The following is a 26,662-nucleotide window of genomic DNA, read 5'->3' on the forward strand; positions in this document are numbered from 1 at the left end:
AAACCCATCGTGTGTGTGTGTGTGTATATATATATATATATATATATATATATAAACAAATAGTAAATGAGTATATGCATATATACGTACAGGTATGTGCATACCGACATCCACCTGTATGTATAGGTGCATATCTGGGTACAGGACATTGCAAACAAAACGTAGACGAGAAAACACACAAGCCACATAGAGAACATTCTTCTTCATATATAATGTATGTATATATTTGTGTTTATGTTTGTGTTTGTGTCTTCCCCCACCCCCACCATCGCTTGACAACCAATGTTGGTGTGTTTATGTTCCTGTAACTTAGTTCAGCAGAAGAGACTGATAGAATAAGTCCAGGGGGCGATTTCTTCGACTAAAAGGCAGTGCTCCAGCATGACCTCAGTCAGTTGGCTGAAGTAAAAGAATATAGTAAGAATCACAGAAATGTGTAGACAAAAAATTGTTATATGGAAATTCAGGTGAAAACTGCAAAGCAAATTTTAGTGTTGTAGATAGACAATAATATATTTAGTCATATTACTTATAACCGCTTCCAAGATTCTGAGCACCCTTTCATAATATTTTTATATACTGGTTTGATTGCTTGATAACAACTTGTTATATAAGTAGCTCTTAAAAAGTTCAGCTTTGCCTTTTATTCAATCCTTGTAAGTACTTCTGGGATTTAAAACAGTAATCATTGATTTTGTTTGGCTATTTAAAATATTTCCATTTTACTTTATAGAAAGAATATTACCAAATTTGAAAAGTAATGCTCAACATGTGGCTTTTAAAATTCTAAATAGTTTTAACATTCATTTGAAGGGCTAACATATTTTAGTATACGTTTCATTGGATGTTCTCTGAATGTGTATTTAACTTTTTCAGTGTAGTAATATACGTGATTTTTTTTTTTTCTTCTTCTGTAATCAAAAGACAAAGCTGAAAGAAATGTAGACAGTGAACTTTTTTTCTCCTTAATGTTACGCTTATGTCTGGAGGAAAAGGCTGTATCTATAGCTTTTGAAAGCCCTTCAGAAGTGATAAGATTAATGCCATTGATATTCAGCTTAGACATCCATAAATTGATGCATTTGGAAAAGAAAATCTAGGGAAGAAAGACCAAGACACAACTGTTGGTGCATGCTTAGAAAGGTGCGTATGACTGACAAGGAGAAGACATGGGTGTGTTGCTTGGTCTTAGGAGGAATGAGTTTGCAGTGAGCTATCTTCAAAGAACAGACACTATTGTAGTTGCTCTAGAAAATTGTCTATTGCAGAGCTTGAAGTTTATTGGTAAATGAGTTTTTTTGTCATCCAGTTTTCAATCTAAAATGTGACAGTACAATCCTCAGTGTGGGAGCTGTATCTCATTCTAGATCTTATTTGGGTTTTGTAGTCATCAATTTTTAGGAGCTGAAATATTTTCTGGTCCTAAAGAATGAGGCTATTCTCAGTTGCAGTTTTAGCTTATGTATGTGAGGTCGACTGATGATCATCAGTAAATGTGACATTTTGAATTTGCATGTTGTTTATAACTTGAAAGGATGATTTTTTTTCCTTGATGTATGCGGTTGTTTCTTTGATGTCTTTGTGCTATTTAAGGAGCCAATATTAATATGTCTCAGAGAACTTTTTGAAGACATTGTTCATGGAAGTAGTGAAAATTTTATGCAAAGTTGTCTATGTTGCATATTGATAACACTAGTATGTGCACAGTTGGAATAGTGAAGAGTGATACATCTTTAAAGTGAGCATTGGTAAAGGTGATAACGTGTAAGTTGTAAGTGTACAGGTGTAAGAATGGGTGACATAACCAATCACTGGGATACCCCAGAATTTATAGTCAGTGTGATAAGACCCCTGTCAGCTCACATTGTGATAGTACTTCTGACTCGAGAGATGCATGAGGCATGGTCAGATTACATTATTCACTACATTTCTCAAGAACAGGTGACTGATTCGGGATGTAGGATGCATATTAATGTTACTGAGAGGGTAAAAGTACTGAATGAGTTTGAAAAGGTATTTAACTACTATCACTTTTAGATGTTGGAATTGAGAAAAATAGGTTGGTAGCTAGTAGGGTCAGAGAGGTTGCCTCTTTTAGGAACAAGATGGACTGTAGTAGGTTTCCAAAGATTGGTATAAATCTCTGGAGAAATATTGAAGAGTTTGGCAAAGATATGGGCTAGCTCTGAGGCACATTTTTCAAGAATAGCATTGTCAGAGCTGGGCACTGTATTTGAAGTGACCAGAAGTGTTTTCAAACTTAACCATGTATTTGTATTTAGGTGTCAGATTGGTTTGGTAGTTTTGTTGCATTTCAAAAGCAGACAGTAAATTAGTTTTTCTCAGCAGAGAGCCTTCATAGTTTCGAAATGCTTGGATAGAAGGATTTCCCCCAAAATTCTGCAATGCATAAAACCTTTTTTTCCTTTTGGGAGTAAAAACAATCCTGTTTGTAAAGACATTTTTTTTTCTTCATTGCACACGTAGACCATGTTCTTGTACTGCTGCATTGCAGCTGTGTAAACATTTCAGAAATTTAATGTTATAGACTTTGGTTGTGTGAGAGCTGTGAAGGGACATACCCAAAGGGATGGTTTCATTAAGTTGCTTAGCAGTCTTGGAATATGGGACATTTTGTTGCCAAGGATAGTTAGCATCGAATTGGTGGAGCTCTGACCAGTTAACTGAGTTGTATTGACATTGGGGTTGGAGTGGGGTGATGTAACTGATTATGCTGTGGTTTGTCAATTTGGTAAGAGCAGAAATTATTAAAGTTTGATGAAGACTTAGGAGTGTCTGTGTTAGAGGTGTGTGTGGGTGATAATATATTAACTGTTGCAGAGGATTCAAAATTGCAAAAGATTTAACTTCTGCAATAGTAGCATCTGCATTGTGGGTGTATGAATAAATCATCATCATCATCATCGTTTAACGTCCGCTTTCCATGCTAGCATGGGTTGGACGATTTGACTGAGGACTGGTGAAACCGGATGGCAACACCAGGCTCCAGTCTGATTTGGCAGAGTTTCTACAGCTGGATGCCCTTCCTAACGCCAACCACTCAGAGAGTGTAGTGGGTGCTTTTACGTGTCACCCGCACGAAAACGGCCACGCTCGAAATGGTGTCTTTTATGTGCCACCCGCACAAGCCAGTCCAGGGGCACTGGCAACGATCTCGCTCGAAAATCCTACAGGAGCCAGTCAGGCGGTACTGGCAACGGCCACGCTCAAAATGGTGCATCTCATGTGCCACCCGCACAAGAACCAGTCCAGGGGCACTGGCAACGATCTTACTTGGCTTGCCGGGTCTTCTCACGCACAGCCCATTTCCAAAGGTCTCGGTCCGTAGTCATCGCCTCGGTGAGGCCCAATGTACGAAGGTCTTGCCTCACCACCTCAGCCCAGGTCTTCCTGGGCCTACCTCTTCCACGGGTTCCCTCAACTGTTAGGGTGTGGCACTTTTTCACGCAGCTATCCTCCTCCATTCTCACCACATGTCCATACCAGCGCAATCGTCTCTCTTGCACGCCACAACTGATGCTTCTAATGTTCAGCTTTTCTATGCATAGAAATAGTGTTTTAGTGTGTGTGTGTGTGCATGCACTATAGGTTATACATACCTAAAGAAAAAAAATAATACATGTTATTACACTTATTCATTCATTCAAAAGTAAATAAAGTTTTACTCCAAACCTACTTTGAGTTTCCTATACTTGCTTTGTCATGAAGAACATGCAAGAAATGGAAACTTAGAATACCAACAGTGATGCATATTGTCTTTGAACAAAATCATATATCTTAAGGTTTGGAAAATTGATCTATTAGAACATTTTCACAAACTCAGAAATTAGAGTACAATTACTGGAGGTTATTGAAATTTAATTTATTTGAATATCCTATTTTAACAAGTGGATTTGATTTTCTCTTTAGAGTGTTGTAAAATCTCTTCCACTAGTAATTTAGTGGAATTTTCTAATCTCTTTTAACAATATTTAAGTGATTTTCTTATTTCTAACTTCTGTTTTTAATTTTTATTAGGCACAAGCCATTAAGAGGCCGTCAAGAAGAACTAACTGCCCTAGTGGAAAAATTTATGAAAGATCAATGTTATGAAGATACTTATGCAAAGTTTCTATGTGAAGATGTAGTTAGGAATTTTCTTATTGGCAAATCTAAAGAAAACCGTAGAATTTTCCGAGAGCATGTAAGTATTGACTATTTCAATTACCTAAATATTTATGCTGTCTTACAATTAATGGTACTTCTTTTAGCTGTAGTTAGCAAAGTGAAGGTATCAATTCCTTCCGATAAAATAGAAACATCTTTTTTAAATTAAACATTATTAGATGTAGTATAAATTATGGTATTCACTTTCTCTTTAGACATGATGCAGTTCTCAATACTCTAATTATTAAACACTTATTTGAAAATATTGTATTATTCATAAACTCTGTCATTGATATTCTGTTGTACTTCTGAAACTTTAGTCTTTATATTTTCATCTACTTGTCAATTGATTGGTTAAATTAAAAGGATTATTTTAACTGGAAAATGCTACTGTAATTAAAGTGAAACATGTAATACAAAGGTAGCAATCTTTTGAGTAGTGTGGGCAATTTTTTGAATGTCACATAATTGCAGCTAATGGCACAAATAATTGAATTGTTGTATTTGTACAAAAGCAGAGTGGAAGAGCATTGAACCAAATACCTTAAAGTATTTAGTTTTGTCCTTCTATATTTTAAATTGACATTTTATGATGGCTTCTAAGAATTGATGAAACAACAACCAGTAATGTACTGATATTAATTCAAACCATTATACACCATCCCTATAAGTCTATGGTCTTGTGTTACTATAAAAAAAAAACTATATTGATATATTTTGAAGGATAACACAAGATACATTTGTGGGCAGATATGTATAAGATATTGGTTAGTTAAGAGCCCCATGTTCTATCATTAAATAGAATATTGGAAATCAGAACAACCAAAAATGCTAGCCATGCAAAGTAATGAACCTTGACCCAAGATTACAATGAATTGATGTAAATTTTTCAAGTTTTTACATTGTGATCAATAGTCCAGTTCTTTTTCATAGCCAAGTGCTTTACATAGGAAAATATTATTTATTACTTTCTTGTGTCAATGTTGAATTTACATTTTAATTGGAATTATTTCCATGGAGTTGCACTCCTCTCCAGAATAAATGTTCTGTAGTTTAATATTTTGGGGGATTTTTGAAAAACCTTCATGTAGTCATATTTGTTGAAAAGGGTTTAATACTTCTCAGGCTAGATATTTTTATCTCCGGTATTAAAAATCCTTTTCATTTTCAGCTTCTGTCTCTCATTATCACAAGTTTCATGAAACTTTTCTATCTTATATTGCTTCATAATCTGATTTCTCGGATTTATTTTAGAATAGCAATTTTGTAATGTTTATTCATCTACAACTGGCATTTACTTACTTTAGATTTTTGGACTTTATCATGTGTGTATATTATATACACATATCTGTTTTTATTGTGGGACTACATTTTCCAGTGTGTCCTCATTCTGTGTTATGATGTTAAGGAAATCTTGCTGTTGTATCTAGCAGAATGTACATCCTTGTAAGATGTTGTCTGTCATTAATTCAAAGTAAACTTTGCTGTTCTTATGCAGTCTCAGATCAGTCACTCAAAAATTATAATGAAAGACATTTCAGTCATAATTATCTTATCATTTGTATTAGCAACTGTATAACTTTTGAGAGCTGAATTTCTGAAAATTTAGGGTTACTATTTTCAGTTAGTTGTTTACCAAACATGACAGGTGTATAGTAAAAGTGTTTGATGTGAAGAAAGTTTGAAAATATATATTACTTATGAATTATGAGGTCATTCTCAGTTGAAATAGCTTTGTGGAGAGTGTTAAACTGAAGATCTAAGAGTCTCTTGTTTAATCTTAGGCATCAACATGTTGAGTTTCTGTTTTGTTCTTGTGATCATTATTAATCAAAATTAAGTCATTTGACTGACTTAATTAGGAAAGAGGTCTTAGTCATATCTACCTCCCAAATGTATCATCATCATAGATTTTTTTTCTTCTTTAGCTCTATTGCGACAGAATTGTGAAATTCCAAACAAATATTGTCGGCATAAGTAGTCAACTGCTAAATGCTTAATCAGTTCATGGACCACTGACATGTTCAAAGTCAAAGAGCATACATTCGTACCTTTTTAATCATGAGTACTTCTATCTTGCATGATTGCTTAACATTAAACCATTCTCCTGAGTTTAGCACATTTTCATAGCAGCAGCAACAAGAACAATAGTTTTTAAGGCTATGTTCCCAGATAAAGTAGAAGTTAACCTTGCAGGGCTCTATGGCAGTTTTTGCTATCTCCCACCCTTTGCTCTCATTTCCACCTACATCATCTTTAACCATATCTTTTTCAGTCTCTTCCTACTTTCCACATTCATTTGCATCATTTTCTCAACCAGTCAATTTCATGACTCACTTCTACTACTGTTCTTGCCTTTCTGCACATATGGTCACACTTCTGGTCAGTGCCTTCATCACTTCCTCTGGTCTTCTTGTCATCATTTCTACATTCCATATCCCACTATCTTTTTATAGTTTCTACAAAAGACATCAAGCACTTGGCCATCATAATTGGGCTGAATTTTTCCCTTACTTCAAGTTCCGATTATAATTTTTAATGAGACAGGAAGGTAACTCTACCGATATTTAATCATATGCATCTTGGGAGCTTTCTGGTGTGCCAACCATTTTAGTCAACTCCTACAACACAAAAGGATACAATGTACTTAATCTAAGCTGTGATATACATTATGTACATTTTCTTGCATTGTTATCAATCTCAATTAGCTCTTAACATACAATTTAACGCAAACATAAAGAGCATTTGGCCCAATATCCTAGTTTGCTGCTCTGATTTCAAATCATTTAATGATAGAAACTAGCACTAATAGTTCTATTTGTATCAGTTACTTTCCTTTTTCTACTGATTTTAGTTGCAATTATACTATATGTGATGAAGAATGACATCTTTGTTACTCTTGCAAACTTTTATCATATACTTTAGAAATTAAGATTGCTTTGTTTTTATAATTCTTTTAGGTATATAGATATCTGAGAATGTTTGATAAAGATGCTGGATTCAAGTTGATACCTTGTTATCGATATAAATGTGATGGACAGGTTGGTGGGAAAATTTGTTCTACGAGAAAATGGTGAGTTAATTTCTATTTTCTAATAAACAAATTGATCTTTTACATTATACCAGAAATTTTATAATCAGATTACTGTTTGTATGTTCACTAGAACATTCCATGAAAAAATATCTTTCTGAAGACAAGCAGTTTTAGTTATAAGACTAAAATTTAATCTCATAACATCAGTTGGTGTAAATTTATATGCACTGTGTACTCGCTTTGAATCAGATGATGAAAATATATGCAGCCCTATCTGCTGCGGTTTTGTACCTGTTTGTGTACCGGTTGATATAAATATCTGCTATCACTCACGGAGTCGATAATAGAGGCCACTGTGCAAATTTCAAGGAATCTGATAGGTTTGTTAGACTCTTCATGCAAATATTTCTAACTCAGTTTGAGACTTCATCACCATAATAGTATAAAAGCAGCAGTTTTGGCAGTTACACCATTTCTGCTATGATTTCCTATCAAATTTGTGCACATTCAGCAAATTCTTCTGGCCCTTCACAGAATTTACAGTTGCATCCAGCTACCCCGGTTTCGTTGAATTTACGGTCCTTGCAGTGATGACAGTTTACATAAATAAACAGTACATGCTTTAAAGTGGTTGACGCAAATATACGCAGAACCATTCTGTGCTAATTGCTAATCTTGGCTGAGATGATTGCCGTCAGTGCACCCTAGCTGCCTGATAAAAGACTTGAAGAATGTTAAAAAAACATTTTTTTTTTTTTCTTTTTTCATTTTTATTTTGAATTGCTTTACTTATATTTTGATTACTCATGTTCAAATTTTGTTGTTCTGTTTAAGTAAACAAATTAGACTGTTAATGATGTGTGCTGAAGTCTTTATTAATTATGTGTCATTATATACAATTATTATTCTGTATGATCTCCAGTTGATTAAGGTAGTTTTTATATGATATTGTAGGCGGAAACAAAATCGAGTTCCCATGCTAGTTGGTTGTATTGCTGAATTGACTAAACTTGAAGAAGAACAACTCTTGAAACCTGGTCTAAATGATTTTAGTGTTATGTTTTCTTGTCGCAAGAACTGTGCTCAATTATGGTTGGGCCCTGCATCTTTTATTAACCATGATTGCAGACCTAATTGTAAGGTAACTTTTCTGTTTTTCTATCATTTACTAAATTTTTCAATTTGTGTGTTTAAAAAAAAAAAACAAATGAAATTACCAAATGGACATGGTATATAAGTACCAGTTTATGTTTCATGGGTTCATATTTGTTAAAAATGTTTTGGTGTGTCTTAACAGAATTCTTAATATCACATTGTCTCAATTTACACAGACTAGGCACTGATTTTCTGTTAAAGTCACTTCTAATAGACTGCCCTCTTGTCTCTTGATAAATCTTTCAATCACTTAATGTAAGATTCTATACTAGTTTTAGGAATACTTGTAGTTAATGAAAAGTGTGTGAATTTTCATGTGTAAAAACGAAATAGTACTGAAATTACTACAGAGTACGGTTGAAAAGTTGTAATCTTAGTTGCAAAAGCTCTTAAATTCTCAAATCATGTTGTCTTGTTAAACAGTTGAGTTGATATTCTGTAAACACTTAAACTGGTCATGCATGGCTATGATTGACAACTGCCAGATATATGCGAAACAGTAATAGAGATGTCCTATGTTTCTGCTACAGTTATGATGTTGAGGTTTTGTTGTCCCTCCTTCCTGAGCTGCTTCTATCTCTCTTGTCTAACCTCCCCCACCCTTGCTATTTCCCATCAACCACACCTCCACCTTTGTTTGTCACCCACTACTTCTAACCCCATCTCTAGCTATCCATTACTGTTTCTCACACTTTTATGAAATTATCTACCATCTCATCCACCCCTTGATCTGCTGTCAGTATTCACTCTTATATTCACCTTCTTGTAATTGTTACAGTTCGCTCTAGCACATTGTTGCAACTGTCTTTATCTTCTTAACTACTCCCACCCACTCTTATATAATATAGCAAGACATCTGTGTTTATCCTATCATATTTAGCTTCTCAATACCTAGCATTAAGCCACTTCCCTCTCTTAAATATACCACATACTTAGTCAAGGTGTTTTCTTTATCTTGTCATGCGAGTTACTTGCTAGTGACATGTAAATAGCACCATTTGAGCTTGATTGTTACCAGCGTCACCTTACTGGCACTTTAGAAAATCATTTTGAGCGAGGTCATTGCCAGTGCAGATGGCATGTAAGAAACACCATTTTGAGCATGGCTGTTGCCAGTATCGTGTGACTGGCCCTCGTGCCGGTGGCACGTAAAAGCACCCACTACACTCTTGGAGTGGTTGGCATTAGGAAGGGCATCTAGCTGTAGAAACTCTGCCAGATCAGATTGGAGCCTGGTGCAGCCATCCGGTTCACCAGTCCTCAGTCAAATCGTCCAACTCATGCTAGCATGGAAAGCGGACGTTAAACGATGAAGATGATGATGTTTATGTGTGTATATGTAAAAGTGTGTATATATGTATGTATTTATATTTATAACTTAATCTTATAATAAACTTTCTATATTCTCTGATGAAGCCCAGAGACACATCCAAGTACCTTAATCTCATCTACCATCTACCAAATACTTCAGTTCACTGAAGGGATGGAAGTAGAGTGGGGTACTATGGCTTCTTGGCTGAAATAGCTGTAAGATACTATCCTACTTTTGATGCTCTACGTTATATATTTTAATAATTACCGGTATTTTTATATGTAGAGCATAATATGTTATACATGTATGTATATTTTTATATTTTTGTTTTTTTGTTGTTTTTTTTATAAATAAATAGGCATGATAGAATGTCTAAAAGTTGATGAACACCACCTCTCGATCCCCTTCACTTTCTTATTGCTGTATAAATTAAGGGTGAAAAAACTTTACCCTCACCCATTTATTACATTCAGTAGTGTAATTGCCATGCAATGAAAAAGCACTTGTGTATTAATAATTGGGTATTCTACCAGCAGTATATTGGATAGATATTATCCCTTAGTTGGTTGGATTCACAACCTTTAAATCTCTTGGAATTACACACACACACACATATATATATATATATATATATATGTTCTGGAACTGCAGAGAAAAAACTAATCAATAATTTCACACAATATCATTTTCATTGTTTTGTTAAATGAATGTGAACAAATCTCTGTAGTAAGTTAGGTTTATATCATAATTAATTCAAAAGGAAACTTGAAACAGTTATATGTAAAATATGATCTTGTTTCTTTGGTATTTCAAATCTATAAAAGTTAAGTGCCAAAAAATTGGTTGAATTGTTAATAAGGGAGGCAATGATCAAAATCATACCAACAATAGTAGGCCAACCAGCAAGTGGGATTTGCTAATTGTATTAGTGTAACAAACATAAGAAACTGAGCATGTTATATATTTATCCACTTCATGCAGGTATCAATACGTTCAACTACATGGTGGCTAAAATTGGTGTGTGTAGATTTTTTAAGACAGACTGGAAGGGATTTAGTATGGCAGTGTGATTGCCTGCAGAATTGGGTAATGTTGTTTGTTAGTGTTATGATATATATTTTAGAAAGTCTAGAATATACAGATTAACATATTAATTATATCAAAGATTAACATAGCTAATAGAAAAAATAATTATAAGACTGTTTAGAATATGCAGATTGTTATTTTGGAAAAGTTTTAAAACTGTCTTTAAATGATAGCTTTTGACAGTTTCCTGTGAGTGTATAAAGTCTCTACACAACATTTATATATAAAAACTGACTTGCTGAAATCATATAAATATAATTAAAAGTTTTTTTTTTCAACATCTTCAAGAATTGCTTTGTTAAGATTAAAAAAATTTATGTCAACAGTTTGTGTCTACTGGTCGGGATACTGCCTGTGTTGAAGTACTCAGGGATATTGAATCTAATGAAGAAATAACATGTTACTATGGAGAAGATTTCTTTGGTGATAAAAACTGCTTATGTGAGTGTGTTACATGTGAGAGGTAAGTAAATAATTTCGAAATTTTTCAAATACAAGCCAAAAAAAAAAAAATGTTCTGTATTGTTAAAGAACTATAGTTAATATTCTATTTCTTTAAATTTCATTCATATTTTATTTTAATGTATCTTAAATACTTTCTAGGTATTTTTAATGTTGGTGCCACATGATCCAGTTCTTTGGTTTGAAATTTTATTATGATTGTAAATATACAGGACTCTTATAATGTTGAGGGAAGCCCTCTAACTGGTGTTGTGGATGGAGCAAATATATAATCAGAGAATAGCAGTATGGTGTCTGAATAATATAGTATGTATGACTAGAAGACCTTTTCATAAGGTTCGTGAAGAAAGCTAAACAGCAGATAAAACCAGCTCCTTGCTTTTGTTTTATGCCAAAAATATGTTCCAAATTACTGCAGTGTATATCCAGAAAATTCAGGATATACTAGGGGAGAAATGATTTGGATACACTTTCGTTAAATGAAATGAAAAAATGTGAAAGTGGTACTAGATAAATCAGTCCACAAGAATGGGTGCACTGAAGTTGGTACAGTTTCTGCATCTTCAGATCAATCTTGAATAAACAAAAGTAGCAAAGCTAGGTTCTAATAAATGCATCTGATAATACACAGGCAGCATTGAGAAGTTGGAGGAGAAACTATTTACAATATAGAGAGATTAAATGAAGCTTCAGTAGTAGTTAGATAAGAATGTCATACTTGTTCATGGAGGAGTGCTATATCATACATTGTTCAACTACCGCTACAGTGGAAAGCTGACTTAGAAATTGTACTGAACTTAATGACTGAAGAAAGTAAGAAAACAGTTTCAAATAACACAGTTGTCAAAAGACTATTTCTTACTGGGAATCATATGCTAATTTGTTAGCTGACAAAACTGTTTATTGGCCCTGTTACCTTAAGTATTCAAAAGGAATGTACTTTCAGTTTTGTAAGAAAGGTTTGGTTGCTGTATTTTACTAAGCTTACTAATTGGTTCATGGCCTAGTAATGATGCTTACTCGCCAAGTTGGCTCTGGTTCAGCAGGCCTATATTCAAAGGTATTCCAGTCATGACTATCCTATAAATTTAGAAATGTTTAGAACTACATTGTCCAATATACCCTTTCATTACTTAAAATGTTGATGTGATCTGAGGGATTTTGGCTACTATTTCAAGCAGCTTCAGCCACTTTATAAGTGCTCCTGATTACCTTGTTTCTATTTTTTTAAACCATTGCCATAAATGTGAATTTTATCTTACAGGCGTAAAAAAGGTGCTTTTCAAGTAAAAGATCCACCTGGAAGCCCTGAACTGGACCAAGGTTACAAATTTCGGGATACTAATGATCGGATAAATAGAATGAAAAATCAGGCACTTCAGTCAAAAATGTCAATTAGGGTGAATGAGGCCTATATATCTGGAAATGGTAGGTATTCTAAATTTTTTTTCTCTTTTTGGTCTGTGAGTGAAAAATGTGTGCCCGGATATGTTTCAATCCTGAAGATTTCCTGCACATCTTTCAAAATTAGTGTCAGTATAAGGTTTTATGGCCTTCCTAAGGGAAAATACTTGCTCTTTACCCAAATAAATATCTTGGTCCAAAGAATTTCCAATTTACTCTTAGACGTTTTCACTTTCTCCATGCTTCTCTTCATGTCCCTACCAAAATATTAGACATTTTGAAGTAACTAAATTATTTTTCTTCTTTTCACACGATGCTGCCGGTGGGCTTGCCATTCTGGAGAGTTTTTGTAAGAAGCCACCCCATTTGGAGCTGGAGCCTTTAAAGACAGATTAAACATTGCAAACAAACATGTAATATTCTCTTTAAATTTTCTATTATGGACTAGAGAAAAATCATTTCAAAATTATCATTTTACAATTTAAAAAGAAATATTTATTATGCAAAAAATAGTAGCTATTCGTAAATTGACCTTTTTCACAAGCTGCTGAAGCGTAGAAGGTTAGGGAATCTTTCAAGAAACAGAATTTCAGTTTTAGTTTGGTTTCTTAATATCCTTCAACTGCAACAGAATCTAACAACTTTATCAGCAGACCTTAAGCAGAGCAATTTTCCCATTAGGAACTGAAGTATTTCTAATGCTAACTAAGCTTCTCTTTCCTTGAGAATTTATGAATGTTTTAACTCCTACTCTCTCCCTTATATCTTTTCTTCCACCATATAAGTAACTGGGTTTTTTTTCTTATCTATTTAATTTCAATTAATGTATTTTTTTAAGGCAAGGGAAAAAAATATGTCCGGCATTGTTTTATTCATAAAATGCCTAATTTCCACGTTTCAGCGGATTGTCAAACTTTTGTGAAATAGGCATCTATTGTTCATATTTTTGGTGACAATGTTTTTTATTTATTAGAATGTGATGCCTGAATGCTATGTTTCATTTGGATTGCAGGAGGCTTCTTTTGTTTTTCTTCTCTTTTCTTATTACCACATACCTTTTTATTTGTTTAACTTGTGTATTAATAGCAACAGCAATATTTATCTTCATTTTATTGATGCTCAACAAATATAACAAGAATTAATCCTAGTTGAATGTTTATAAACAGATTTGTTATTTAAGAATAGCTTGGCTATTTTTAAAATCTTGATTGACTGAAACCAAAGATGGACAATTTGTACTTAAGTCTGTAAAAATATTTGAACACCAGAAAAGTGTAATTGTGGTATTATATGTTGAAATGATTTGCATTTTGTTAAATGAACTATTAGGATTGGGAAAAAATCTTAATAGTTCATTTCTGGTTATTTCAAGTTTATTCAGTGGATTTCAAAACATTCTGCATGCTATTGTAGTCATTAAGCAGGTAAGGATGTAATGATTTACCAAAAGTGCTCTATAAATGATCTTTTTTTTTTTTTTAACTTTTACTCTAGCATTACATTAAGAAGTATAAATAGTAAATGTAAATGCATTATAATTTGTATAAGAATTTTGACCCTACTCCCTCTATTGTGCTGCGTCCTCTTACTTAAATTTTAAAATTGCTGTGCTGTTATCAGTTGCATTGTAAAAATGTTTCCCCTTTGCTTATTTATTCCTATTGTGATGTGAATTTATTGCTTGCTGCCTCTGCTTGTTCAGGCCTCTAATTATCACTCTACCTTTGATGATTGCTTCTCAAAATAGCATTTGTGAGCTTTTTGTCATGTTAGGAAATTATACATGATAATCCTTTATTTTTAATTATTTACCCTCAAGTGACTGATCATGTTTTAAATCCAATGTAATCTATATAGTCTAAGTTGTTATTTTAAAAATACCTCTTACTATAATGTTTATAAATTTCTTTCTCTATAATCACCTATGAAGTATATTCTTATATAACATTTTTACTTTAAAATAACCACTTTTTGTTTCACTTTACAACTTAGTCTATTGAAATTATTATTTTCTTGAAATAATTCAGTTTAATTCATTGATTTGTGAGAAAATGATAGAGGAATTATTATAAACAATTATTTTAATGAATCTGGTATGATTTAGGCTCTCTTTTCTTTAGAGAGTAACAGTGACCAAATTAATAAGGTACTGGACAAACTCGTTAAAACTTAAGTTTGTACCTGTCTTGAATAATTAGATATCAAGTCAAGATGTTTATCTCTAAACACCTGAGTCTACCTAAATGGGTAGAATGAATTTTATAATTCATACTGTTGGCAACTGCTCTCTGGAATTGTTAAGAATATTTTGTTGGCTAACAGTGCTGAGTTTTCAGATCCAATGTCAGGAATAAATAACTGAAATAAATTGGCACCTCAGTTTCTCTCCATTTGTGTTATGGAAACTAAAGCTGGATCCTTGTGGATGTTTGTTAGTATTAGACAATTTGATCTGGGTACTGGAAACTACACAATTTCTATTTAAATTAACTATTTAACCTGCCTGTCAACAAAATTGTCAGCTCCTCCTCCAGGTCATAATACAGAATCAGTTATAAAATGCAAACTCTTAATCATTTAGATATGTTTTTGTTTTTTTCACTTCCACTATGATGATTATTGACCTTTTGTGATACAAGCCTCTCAAATCCTATTAGCTAAGGAATATAGTGTGTTCTCTCTATACAATTATCTTTCATAAAATGGATAAATAACTTCTGCAAGAATATATTTTTAAATCAGAATCAAAATGATTAAGATAATTGTACATTTCACAAATTTGAAAAACTCATTTCAGAATCATATTTTACAATATAGTTAGTATTAAAATCTTTAATTACCATTTAGTATACCAGTCAACTATATCTTAAGTGAATGTTTAAAATATATTATTCAGCCAACTGAACATGTGAAAGAGCATCCTGACTTCATGTTTTAGAATATTAAATAGTATTTAGGTAGCCTTTAATGATCAAAATGTGTCTTTAAATAGTTTCCATAACAATATTCTTTTCAATTTTACAGAATTAATATTTCCAAAGCTTCTTTCTGCAGCTCTTCAATGTCCCAGATATTTTCACATGGTTAGCTTTGTATTTTTTCTAACTCTTTTCATTTTAGTTAATGATTTCTATATGTAATGTGCATTTTTCTCTTAATCTTTTACAGAAAATTGGGATTTCCGTTCCACAAATCTGAAAAAAAATGGACACCTCTTGAAGTCTGCAGAGTTGAAGAAACGAGGTATTACACGCTATGATGCTGAGATTCTCCTTTCTCAGGGTATCAACTTGCCTGAACCTAAAGTGGTGCTGGAGCGTCAGTTACCAGTCTCAATCAATGGCAGTCGGTCAGTTAATTTGAGTGAAGCTATGCACAGAGACCAAAGGAATGCTAGAAGAAAACGAGCCAAACAAAGCCCAAATAAATCAGTCCACAAGAATGGGTGTACTGAAGTTGGTACAGCTGCTGCATCTTCAGAAGAAATGAAAGCAACACCATCTGATGGTACTGCTCGCATTCCTGATATTTCTATTGCTGATGAAGTACCAGCTGAGCTGTCTGTGAGTTCCTCACAACAGACAAAAGAAACCTTTTCTTCGACTGCGATTGTTCCATCTGCATCTGAACTTAGCAATGAACAAGCAAAGACTGAAGCTTTCAAGTCAGACAGCCAGTCAGCTGTTCTGCATCTTAATAATAGCAGGAAGCCTTCTAAATTAGATGCAGCAGATACTGTCAGTGATAGTTGCAACAACGGCAGCCTAACAAATGGGAATTCTCAGTTCAATCAAGACAAGTATCAACTTGATTGTGAAGGGGCCCAAAGGGAAAATCCAGAAATCGAATTAGTTCCACCATCACTTGCATTACCATCAGTAACACTGCAGCAGGAAACAAAACAGGGCCAAACACTCTCAGCATTAGTTCTCAATGGAGAAGACAATACTAAAATAGAATTAAAGACAGCTTTAGAGTCAAAAATTTCACCATTAGTTCCTGCTAAAAATATATGTCAAAAAGATTTTTACCCAACCACCAATGAAAATTCTCAAAAACTAGAAACCCCCTCCAAAATTTCATGCCTGACTAATGGAGATACTGCTGAAAAGTTGGGAGGACAATCTGATTGTTTGCGACCCAATCAGCTGACCATCAACAGTAAGAATGACTGCTGGAAGTCATTGACTGACAGTGAGATTGCAGCTTCAACACACTCCATGGCCAACCTGCAGGTCAGTGATGTGTCTATGGATAGTACAGCAATCTACAATCAAGACAAGAAACCTTTTATAAACAAAAGCAAACAATCTATTTCTCTAAAAAATAATACTACTGTCAGGTCAAGTCCTCGACTGCGGCAAAAACCATTTGATCAAAATTCCTCTGATGGTCATGATGATGAAACTAGTTCAAAGATGAATGGAGAGGTTTTGTCTGATGTACTAGACTCTCCCTCAAAAAGAACAAAATCCACAGATACAGAAAACATGCCTCTTGAAACGGACCCTATTTTTTTCCCAAAGAGCATCAAGATGGAACTTTCATCACCCAAAAATATAAAATCAGAAGTATTGTCTCCCCAAGGAGATTCAGAACAAAATGTCATACCTTCTTTTCCTCCACTTCTTTCTAAGATCAAAGTTGAATGTTTTCCACCTAAAATCTCACACACAGATACTTTATTTCCTAGTAGCCCCACTAATACAGAGAGTATCTCCGTTCCAAAAATTAAAAGAGAAGATAATCCTTTCCTTTATTACACTTCTGAAAACATAGCCAAGTCTCCTCAAGCAGCTAAGTTGTCTTCCCAGTTTAGTGAAAAAACATGTAATTCTCTAAGCAACAAAATCCTTCTGTCTACCCCTTGTCATAAAGCCCCTAGTGCACCTAGCTCTCAAAAGCATTCTCAGTCTGATGAAGTTTTTAAGCATTCATTTCTGCAATCTAAGATTCAGTCTACTCCACCTCATCTTAATTATATTCATGCAGCAGCTGATGTTAGTGCTGGTTTGCAGAGGACTTCTAAGATAGAAGCCTCTCAGTTTTCTGAGAAGCCTTCTGGCCTTGTGCCTTCCCCTCAATCTGATGTCCTACCATCACCTGTGCAAACAACAAAATTTGATTTAATAAATCAGTCAGTACCTAAAGTATGTGTAAATTTATTAGATAAGTTCTCTGAAACCAGCCCAACGTCATACACTCTTCTTAACACACCAGGAAGTTTGAAACTGCGCATTCGTGACCCTAGTATAAAATCTAGCTTCCCTGAAATAACTCGAAAAATGTTCAACCAACAGTGTAAAAAAAGCAGTCCTATAGCAGCTGCAGGGAGCAAACACCACAAATTGACTAATACAAAACGCAAGCATTCACTGCCTCGTTGCCATACGCGATATGATAGCAGCCTGGAAACTGAATCACAATATAAGATTCCTAAATTGACTATCCGCATGCGTCGAGACCCAATCCTGGAGGAACACCTATCTTCCAATCAATCAAACTGTGTCCTCTTTGATCTAGAGGATTCATCATCATCCTCATCATCATTATCATCATCCTCGTCCTCATCCACATCATCATCTTCGTCATCATCATCATCATCTTCCGCACCTCGGGAAGCACATTGTGATAGGTCCTCCTCTTCATCTTCTTCACACAAACACAGACGCCATCACAGAAACAGTAGCAGCAGCAGCAGCAGTAACATTTCAAAACACACTGAACATTCCTATCTGGCAACTCAAAAACAAACCAAGTCAACCCTTGATTACCACTACCAGTCGTGCCGGCCAATCCAAACAACACCAAAAAAGTTACGGTTAAAATTACGAGATTGTGCATTTGAGCTCCACATCCCACCTGGTAGTATAGCAGAATAAACAAATTGTTTCATTAGAGCTACTGAATTTTGGAAGAAAGAAAAAAAAAAATTTAATTTAAGGATGTTACCAATAAAAATATAAGCTCCAAACCCTGTTAACTAGGTATGTGTCTCAGCTTCATAAGCAAAGAAAGTAATATCGAGAAGAAATAATATTGAAGCAAGTTGTCTCTGTAAATTTGTGTTGCTGTGCTGGTCTTTTGGTTGTTCTGTATTGTGTATTCTAGTTATCTGCTGGCCTTAATTGTTTGGTTTTAATGCCAATCAGTTATGGCTTTGTGTAAGATCAATGTAGCACTTTACTTTAAACCAACTGTTAGCCATTCTTTCTGACACTGTAACCTTTATTTGCTGAGCTACTTGGAATATTAAAGGAGACATCATCAAATTTTAATTTCCTCTTGCCTACATGAGGGTTTCTCTCTATCTCTTTTTTTTTTCTTTCTTTCTCAATAGCATAAAATATATGAAATGTCAGTAGCTATTATTTCATAGGAAGTAAAATTAAGCTGTTCTTTTATTACCGTGTTTCTACAATTTGACTCATTAGTAATGTGCTTTATTTTGCTGCTTCAGCTCAGGAGAGTCGATAAAATTAATTTCAGAGTCAAGAGATTTCTAACAAAAATTGTTACTGAACTCAGTATTTGCTGTGAAGATATTTAGAGTCTCTTGCTATAACCTGATTTTATCGTTGCTGAATGATATGGCTGTTTAGTTTTATGCTAACTTGTATTTAAAAACCCCTCCACTGAATATCTTCCATTTAAAAAAAAAATTTTCCCCCACTCAGTGGGAAAACAAAGGGTAGAAAACTCACATCAAAATCCATTTTTCTTTTTCTGGGTTTATTCTAGTTACAAATGGGAGCAAGTTAATATTTACTGTATATATATGTATATATATATATATATATATATATATATATATGTATATAGTGGAATTATTGACCTCAATTTATAGAATTTATTCCTAATTTAAATGTCACTTTTTAAATTGAATTGTTTTTTATTTTATTTTATCAATGTCTTATTACATCTTGGTTAAAACAAATATTTTTTCCATGTTTCTCATTCAGTTTTTAAACAGTGCTGATCATCTGGAAAGAATGAAACAGTAATTTGTATAAAGATGCATTTCACTATGAAATTTGTTTATTAATATTTCATTGATTAATATAGTTAACAATTAAGGTTTAGATTTTTTTATATACTTAAACTAAGTTTATTTTGTGATTCTAGGTATGGCTCTTTTTTTTTTTTTTTTAAGTTGATGAAATTTTTTTTTATAAATGTAATAGAACTCCTGCTATTAGAATGTTTTTTTTTTTTTTTCTTCTTTCAAAATCTTTTTACATTAACTGTTTGGTAATATTACTAAAATTAGCAACATTTAGTCTCTGTTAGTTTCTTTAAAAGATTATCAACTTTATTTCACATTGTAGTAAAGTGATTGCAGATCATTCAGCTGTTGAATAATTTTCCTCCTCCTCCTCCTCTTAGATCATTTTCAGAGGAATGCCTTAAGACAAAGTGGAATTTGGGAGTTGACCAAGGATAACCTTAACTAATCTTGGCAATTTGTTCTTGTTAGTATCTCTATTTTAGATTTGAACAAATTTATGATGTAATGCATTTAGTCTTACTTTTTTTTTTTTTTTTCCCTGCTGTGTAAACATTTCAACTTTTAACCCAGTTCCTATTTCATATCAGTACCATAGGTTTCCCTTAAACTCATTGCAGCCCCTAACTTATATTATTTTCCCATCTTGATCTTAAGATAATTTTATAGTTTGTAAAGCATCTTAAATTGGTTAATTTAGTCACTTGTTCTCACACATATCTGTATGCCCGTGTAATTGCCTACTTTAGAGTCTTAAATTTGATTCTATCATAGTTTTACTTTTTCATTTCTGTTATCTAATTTCTGAAGCTTTAAAGAACATGAATAGTCTATTTTTGTATGTCATTACTTGAAAGAACAAAATGTCTTTGACAAAGCTGAAAGTGACCACTTGTTCAGTAAGTTTCAGGTAATTTTTGGATTTTTAAATAGTCTATGATAACTCAAAGAGATGATTGGTTTGACCATATAGTCTTATGCAGTGTATTTCATATTGAAAATTCCTTGTCCCTTATTGGGAAAAATGGATCATTAAACCTTCCAAGTCTGGAAATCTTCCAGTTTAGCTTTGATGCAGCCAGTAAATTTACCGTATTATGAATGCTAACTTGATGGTTGCACTGTTATTATTGGGAAATCCTCTCATTAATTTATTTTCCTAAACAATATTTTAAATTGTCATTGTTTTGAATGCTTGGAACAAATATTTTGCTGATATTTGTTGATAATACTGTTTCCTTTTTCTCTCTCTCTTACCTATCAAATTTTAACTTCCTAAAGTATTCTTATACACTGACACAAAACAGAAAGTTGTCAATCAAGGTTTTGGTATTGTGGTCAATTTCAAATGCTTTATTTAGTAACCACAAAGCTTGCTGCATAACCATGGCATGTATTTGTTGCTGTTTCAAATTTCTTAAATATTTGTCTCATCTTATTGTCTAGGCTGTAAGCTAGCTAAGTTTGTATATTAATCTAATAACAACATATGTGGAAAATGGTATGGAAACTCGTTTTTGTGTATCTGTCTTAGTAATGTCTCAATGAACACTACTTTAGATAGAAATTCTAAAGATATTTGAATTGATTGCTTACATATATAATGCTGTGAATAAAGGGATTTCTTAGGAAATTCCAAGGCATGGTAAAGCCAGTCTCCTTATCTTAACTTCAGTATGCAGGACATTAGCTGATGGTGACCTTATTTGGGTTTCTGAAGATCTTGGAGAACTTTCTTTGATAAATTTACAAAACTTGTTTTTAATCAATTTTTCTGTTAGATTAGATCTTTGTAGTGAGTACTTTATAATACAAACTTTTCTTTCTTGTCTTAATTTTGTTGTCTTAGTTGAATTAATATTTAACTTATGGTTCCCTTCTTACTTGCATCCATCTGCATTTTCTTTTTACAAATTTCGTTTGTTTTTTTTTTTTAATTTATTTTTTTAGTTTCTGATGTCAAGTTAATATTTATTTAACATACAGAGCTGTGTCCATCATTTTATAAATTGGAGTAGAATGAAATATATTGTTGTATTTAAACCAGTAGGTCAGTGAAAGACCCACGCTTTCAATAACTGCTAGTTTGAAATGAGACAAGTTTTTTTCTTGACATATTTATTGGAACTACTGTAGTGGAGTTGTTTGTCTCGATCTTCAATTTAGTTGTTTGAAAGATTTTATAATGTCATGTTTCTTGGGTTTTGCTTCTACATTTCTTATTTCATGTTTATTGGATGTAGCATATTGTTATATCTCCAACAACAATCCCTACTAAAATATTTAACAGATTTTTCAATGAAATTTATTGATCCGTCTACTTGGTGTCTTCATAACTCGGTGACTGTTTAAATTTAATTTCAGTGGATACACACCTTATTTATTTAACATAATTAAACTTTTACTCTATAAATTCCAAAATAAAAGAAACTTTTCCCCACCATTTTTAAGGATGTAATTTGTTTCTGTTAGGATTCAAAATATATATATATATATTGGTTGGCGTTAGGAAGGGCATCCAGCTGTAGAAACTCTGCCAAATCAGACTGGAGCCTGGTGTTGCCATCCGGTTTCACCAGTCCTCAGTCAAATCGTCCAACCCATGCTAGCATGGAAAGCGGACGTTAAACGATGATGATGATGATGATGATATTATACATCAAGCTCTGAACTACTTAGCTGGTGCTAAATCTAACAAGATTTCTTCATTGTACCAATTAAACATAAGTTAGAAAAATGTTCTTTCTTTGCTAGGCTCTCCGGCTATAACCAGTGTTAAGACAGCATGTACTGACATTTCATTTATTCTATTTACATGGGGGTCTCATTTTTGTTCTTTTTTCTACCCCCTTCCATCTGTTTACAAGGTGACTAAAGCTGTACATGGAATTGTATATAATATTTGCAATAAAGTAAGAAAAAAAAAAGGATTTTCTATAACAATTTTCTTTGTTTTCATTCCAAATTTTTACTGAAATAGTGCCTTTTTTTATTTTATTTATTTTATCTATTTATTTATTTTTGGTGAAGTCCTGAGCTTAACAGGGTTTTAGTTCACTAAATGGTAACTTTAGAGGGATACAAACCCATCACTGTATACGATTTACATTAATCAAACTAGTGTCCTCATATTGTTTGTTGCTTTCACTGTTTTATTTCAGATGTCTTGTGGACACCAGTCCATCTAATGTAAACACGGTACATAATATAAATTCCACCATCACTGTATGTTTAGTAAATTCCTTTCAGGTTTAAGGCCACCATTAAATGTTATTGATTTGACACATGCCCACCGCTATAATGTTTCCTTAATTTTAGTTGTATTGAATATATACAACACTATATGACAGAACCGCTGCATGGTCACTCAAGCTAATTCCATTGCACTAAACTCATAAGGAAGAATATCTGTTACTTTGGAGACATTGAGGATTATGATTTTGCCCAACAAGGGAATGTTATGCAATCACTCAGCTTGTTTGGATAGCAGCCAACTCTCCTTCATATCAATCTTGAAATATAGTGAAGCAGAATCTAGGTTTGCATATTGGGGCGATTCTTGCTGGAGAACATTTCGGATTCTATCAGTACAGTCATTTTCCTGTGCCAGCACTAAATCCTTGCTTGACATGTAAAGTGATTGTTTTGGAGGGAAATAACGTCAAGCCACTATGTAGAATGAAAGATCACTGGGTTTGGATACATTTGACAAATAGAAAGATTTTAATATTACCTACAGTAAGGAAAAAAAGCGACTGATGGTGGTTTGTTTCAATCTGCCTTTTCGTCGAAGTTGGAGAGTTGCCTCCCCTTATGAATAAACTACAAGAGCTTCACACCAGTAAACAAGCTTGCATATTTTTTCTAATATATATACACTAGCAAATGCACCCGTCCTTTGGACGATTTAAGTCGTTTGGTCTTATTTTTTTTCACCAAATGAACTGCCTAGAAGGTTTATGAGTAGCACGGCAATCTATGTTTCTGATTAACTTAGAAATGGAAAATGTAATTGAAGGCTGGTTATTGTGGAGATTGCTGCATTTTAAGGATCATAGAGTATATAAGTTTGCAAAGTAGAGCTACTGAAGCGTTTTGGGAGTAGATTACAGATAATGACTAAAAAATATAGTTGTTTTACATCAAAGCGAAATTTCTTGTCAGAAACCGCCACAAATGGTGTAAGGAAGACATTGAAAATTCCCCTCTGTAAGTTTATTTTATTCAACAGCAATAGGAGCTATTTTTTTCGGAGGGATAAGCTAACAAAAGCTCCTTTATTCACATAGCCTGTGCATAAAGTTAAATTGGTATGGAGCTTTCTGAAAGATGTGTAGCTTTCATTAGTGGAAGCAAAACTCTTAAGGTTGCTTCTTTGGGACGAATCATGTGATTGTTTAAAAAGGGCTTGAAAAACAATGGACGAAAGTCGAAATATAATGGATGGGTAAATAATCATCTTTAAAGTGAAACAAAACTATCAACAAATAGAGGAGAGGGATGGTAACCTCAAACTTTCAAGTAACTCAGAATGGGTAAAAGGTAAGCTTGCAAAAGTTTAATGCAGTTTGAATATGTAGATTAAAATAGTTTTGTATTGGATGTTCATTGCAAACAGTTCTAGTCAATTGAATCACCATTGTAGGTGGACACTGAAATTAAATAGACAAAATCCTTTCACTTTTATAAAAAGATTAAAAGGTATGGAAGACCCTACATACAAAAAAATTATGTCCATTTACATCCAATTACTCGGGAGCTCTGGGCAAAATGTTACAGTATATGACCATCATTGGGACATAAGTAATGTGTATGTAAAGTTTAGGGAAAATCGGTTGAGAATTGTGGAAATGTATGTGTTAGTCATACACAGATACTGTGATTTATATAGGCAGACAGTGGAAATAAATAAAATCCTTTCACTTTTATAAAAAGTATGGAAAACCCTACATAAAAAAAAAGAAACTATGTCCATTTATGCAGGAGCTCTGGGCAAAATGTTATAGTGCAGAGCTATCCTTGGGACATAAGTAATGGATGTGTAAAATTGGTTGAGAATTGTGGAAATGTATGAGTTAGATATTGTGATCTATATATACTAGATAAGTGAATGAATGTTTGTTGGATTCTACAAAGAATATTCAGTTGTTTGATCATCTGCACATTAAATTATACTGTAAGGAGCTGAATATTCCACAGACACATTCAGAATCAATGTGACATGGCTGGATTAGAATCAATCTATCCAATGAGCTTCCACATAATTTCAGGTTTGTGTCAACCAGTGACCATAATAAGTGACACTTGCCCAAGATTCTACAGTAGGATTGAACCTGGGACTCCATGATTGCAAACCAAACTTCTTAACCATTTGGCTATGCTACATGCATTTTATATATAGATAGATAGATTTGAAATTTTCACACAAGACCAACAGTTTTGGGGATGTGTAAATTGACAACAGTGCTCAACTGGTACTTATTTTATCAAAGATGAACAGCAAAGTTGACCCCAGCAGAATTTGAAGTCAAAATGTACAGACATAAAATGTCACTTAGCATTTTGCCCGATATGCTAATGATTCTACCATCTCACCACCTTGTTTCCAAATTTTGGCACAGGGCTAGCATGTACGAGGGAGGGTGTAGGTCAATCACATTGACCCCAAAAGGATGAAAGGCAAAGTCAACCTCGACAGATTTTGAATTCAGAACCTAAAGAAGGATGAAATGACACTAAGCACTTTGACTGGCATGCTAACTATTCTACCAGCTTGCTGTCTTTATATATATATATATATACACTAGCAGCTAAGCCCAGTTTCATCCGGTCTATTTGGATGATGTGGCTGTGATCGTTTTCGGTTAGGCATAATCTCTAAAAGCGTTTCTCAGCCTTATCATTTCGGGTCCCCTGTTTTGATTGGAGCCTCCAGCTGTATGAAAATCCCCCCCCCCCACTCCCCCGAGGCGGCGATCTTTTGAAGTGGGCGTCGAATGAAGAAACATGGATAGTTTTATAACTGAACTTCTTTTGAAGTTGTAGTGAGAGGGGAGAATTGATGTGCGTGCATATGTCTGTGTGTGTTTGATGGGGTGTGGTGACAGAGAGTAATGTTGATGGTGTATGTGTATATGAGAGAGAAAGAAAGAGAGAGATAAATGAAATTTATCATTCAGTTTATTTATTATGTATATATGTATGAATGGCTTCAGTGACACACACTCACGCAGGTTGTTTTAATCGATTTTCTCTGTAAGTGTGGGGGCTAGGTAAAAAATAGAAAGCGCATTCCAATCTAAGCACCCGTCTCCACATGTGTGCCATTTTTCACGCAAATCCACCCAGCCGTTTGGCCGTGAACTTCAAGACAAGAAAGAATACAACGCTCGGCCAACTTCAATTTATATTATAGAATGACATGACAGGCTTTCACAGTTTCTGCTTCCAAATTTCGTTCACAAAGCATTAGTGAACCATGGCTATGAAGGAAGACAACTTTCTAGTGTGTTACAAGCTGAGATTGAAGTTGGCACCATCCTGTGGTTGTGAAGTAAATTTTTTTAACCACTTGTACACCTATTATGTAACTAAAGAACAGCATATCCACTATGTTTCTAAATTTGCTTAGGTGTATGTTTCCTTTTACACCAGGATTCTTTTGCTCAACATTCATATATATGATCCCTCACTATGTAAAAACATTTTTTAAAAAGTGCTTCATAAATGTCTGCCGGCTATTAATAATTTTACATAGGTATTCAATAATTTGCATTTGTTTAGATCTAAACATTTTCACCATTCATTCCAAGGTGAATCAAACAAGTTTGATTTAAAAATAAATTTGTGTCATTTTAGTTGTTTCTAAGAATAGAATTAAGTTGGAGAAGTTTAGTAGCTTAATACTGAGTTATGCCACCGCCAGCTCATAACAATAGAGAAGTAAAGAAATGAGAATATTCACATGTGTAAACATCAAAACAGCAAAATAAATAAAATAAACTAAAATTTTGACTATTGACAGAAAGTCCCTCGC

General features: G+C 33.7%; 1 protein-coding gene across 3 annotated transcripts in view; it reads left to right on the forward strand.

The window, feature by feature from the left end:
• Window positions 1–22,569, forward strand: part of LOC106875752 (serine-rich adhesin for platelets) — a 35,354-nt gene extending 12,785 nt beyond the window's left edge. For all 3 annotated transcript variants that reach the window (XM_014924006.2, XM_052967974.1, XM_014924007.2), the window contains 6 exons: window positions 4,039–4,204; window positions 7,128–7,240; window positions 8,156–8,342; window positions 11,081–11,217; window positions 12,481–12,644; window positions 15,789–22,569. In XM_014924006.2, the coding sequence (XP_014779492.1) occupies window positions 4,039–4,204; window positions 7,128–7,240; window positions 8,156–8,342; window positions 11,081–11,217; window positions 12,481–12,644; window positions 15,789–18,502 (3,481 nt within the window). In that variant the 3' untranslated portion in view covers window positions 18,503–22,569. The remainder of the gene's footprint in view (window positions 1–4,038; window positions 4,205–7,127; window positions 7,241–8,155; window positions 8,343–11,080; window positions 11,218–12,480; window positions 12,645–15,788) is intronic.
• Window positions 22,570–26,662: the final 4,093 nt, after the last annotated feature.

Source organism: Octopus bimaculoides, chromosome 5 (genome assembly GCF_001194135.2).
Source record: "Octopus bimaculoides isolate UCB-OBI-ISO-001 chromosome 5, ASM119413v2, whole genome shotgun sequence".
Classification (NCBI taxonomy): Eukaryota; Metazoa; Mollusca; class Cephalopoda; order Octopoda; family Octopodidae; genus Octopus; species Octopus bimaculoides.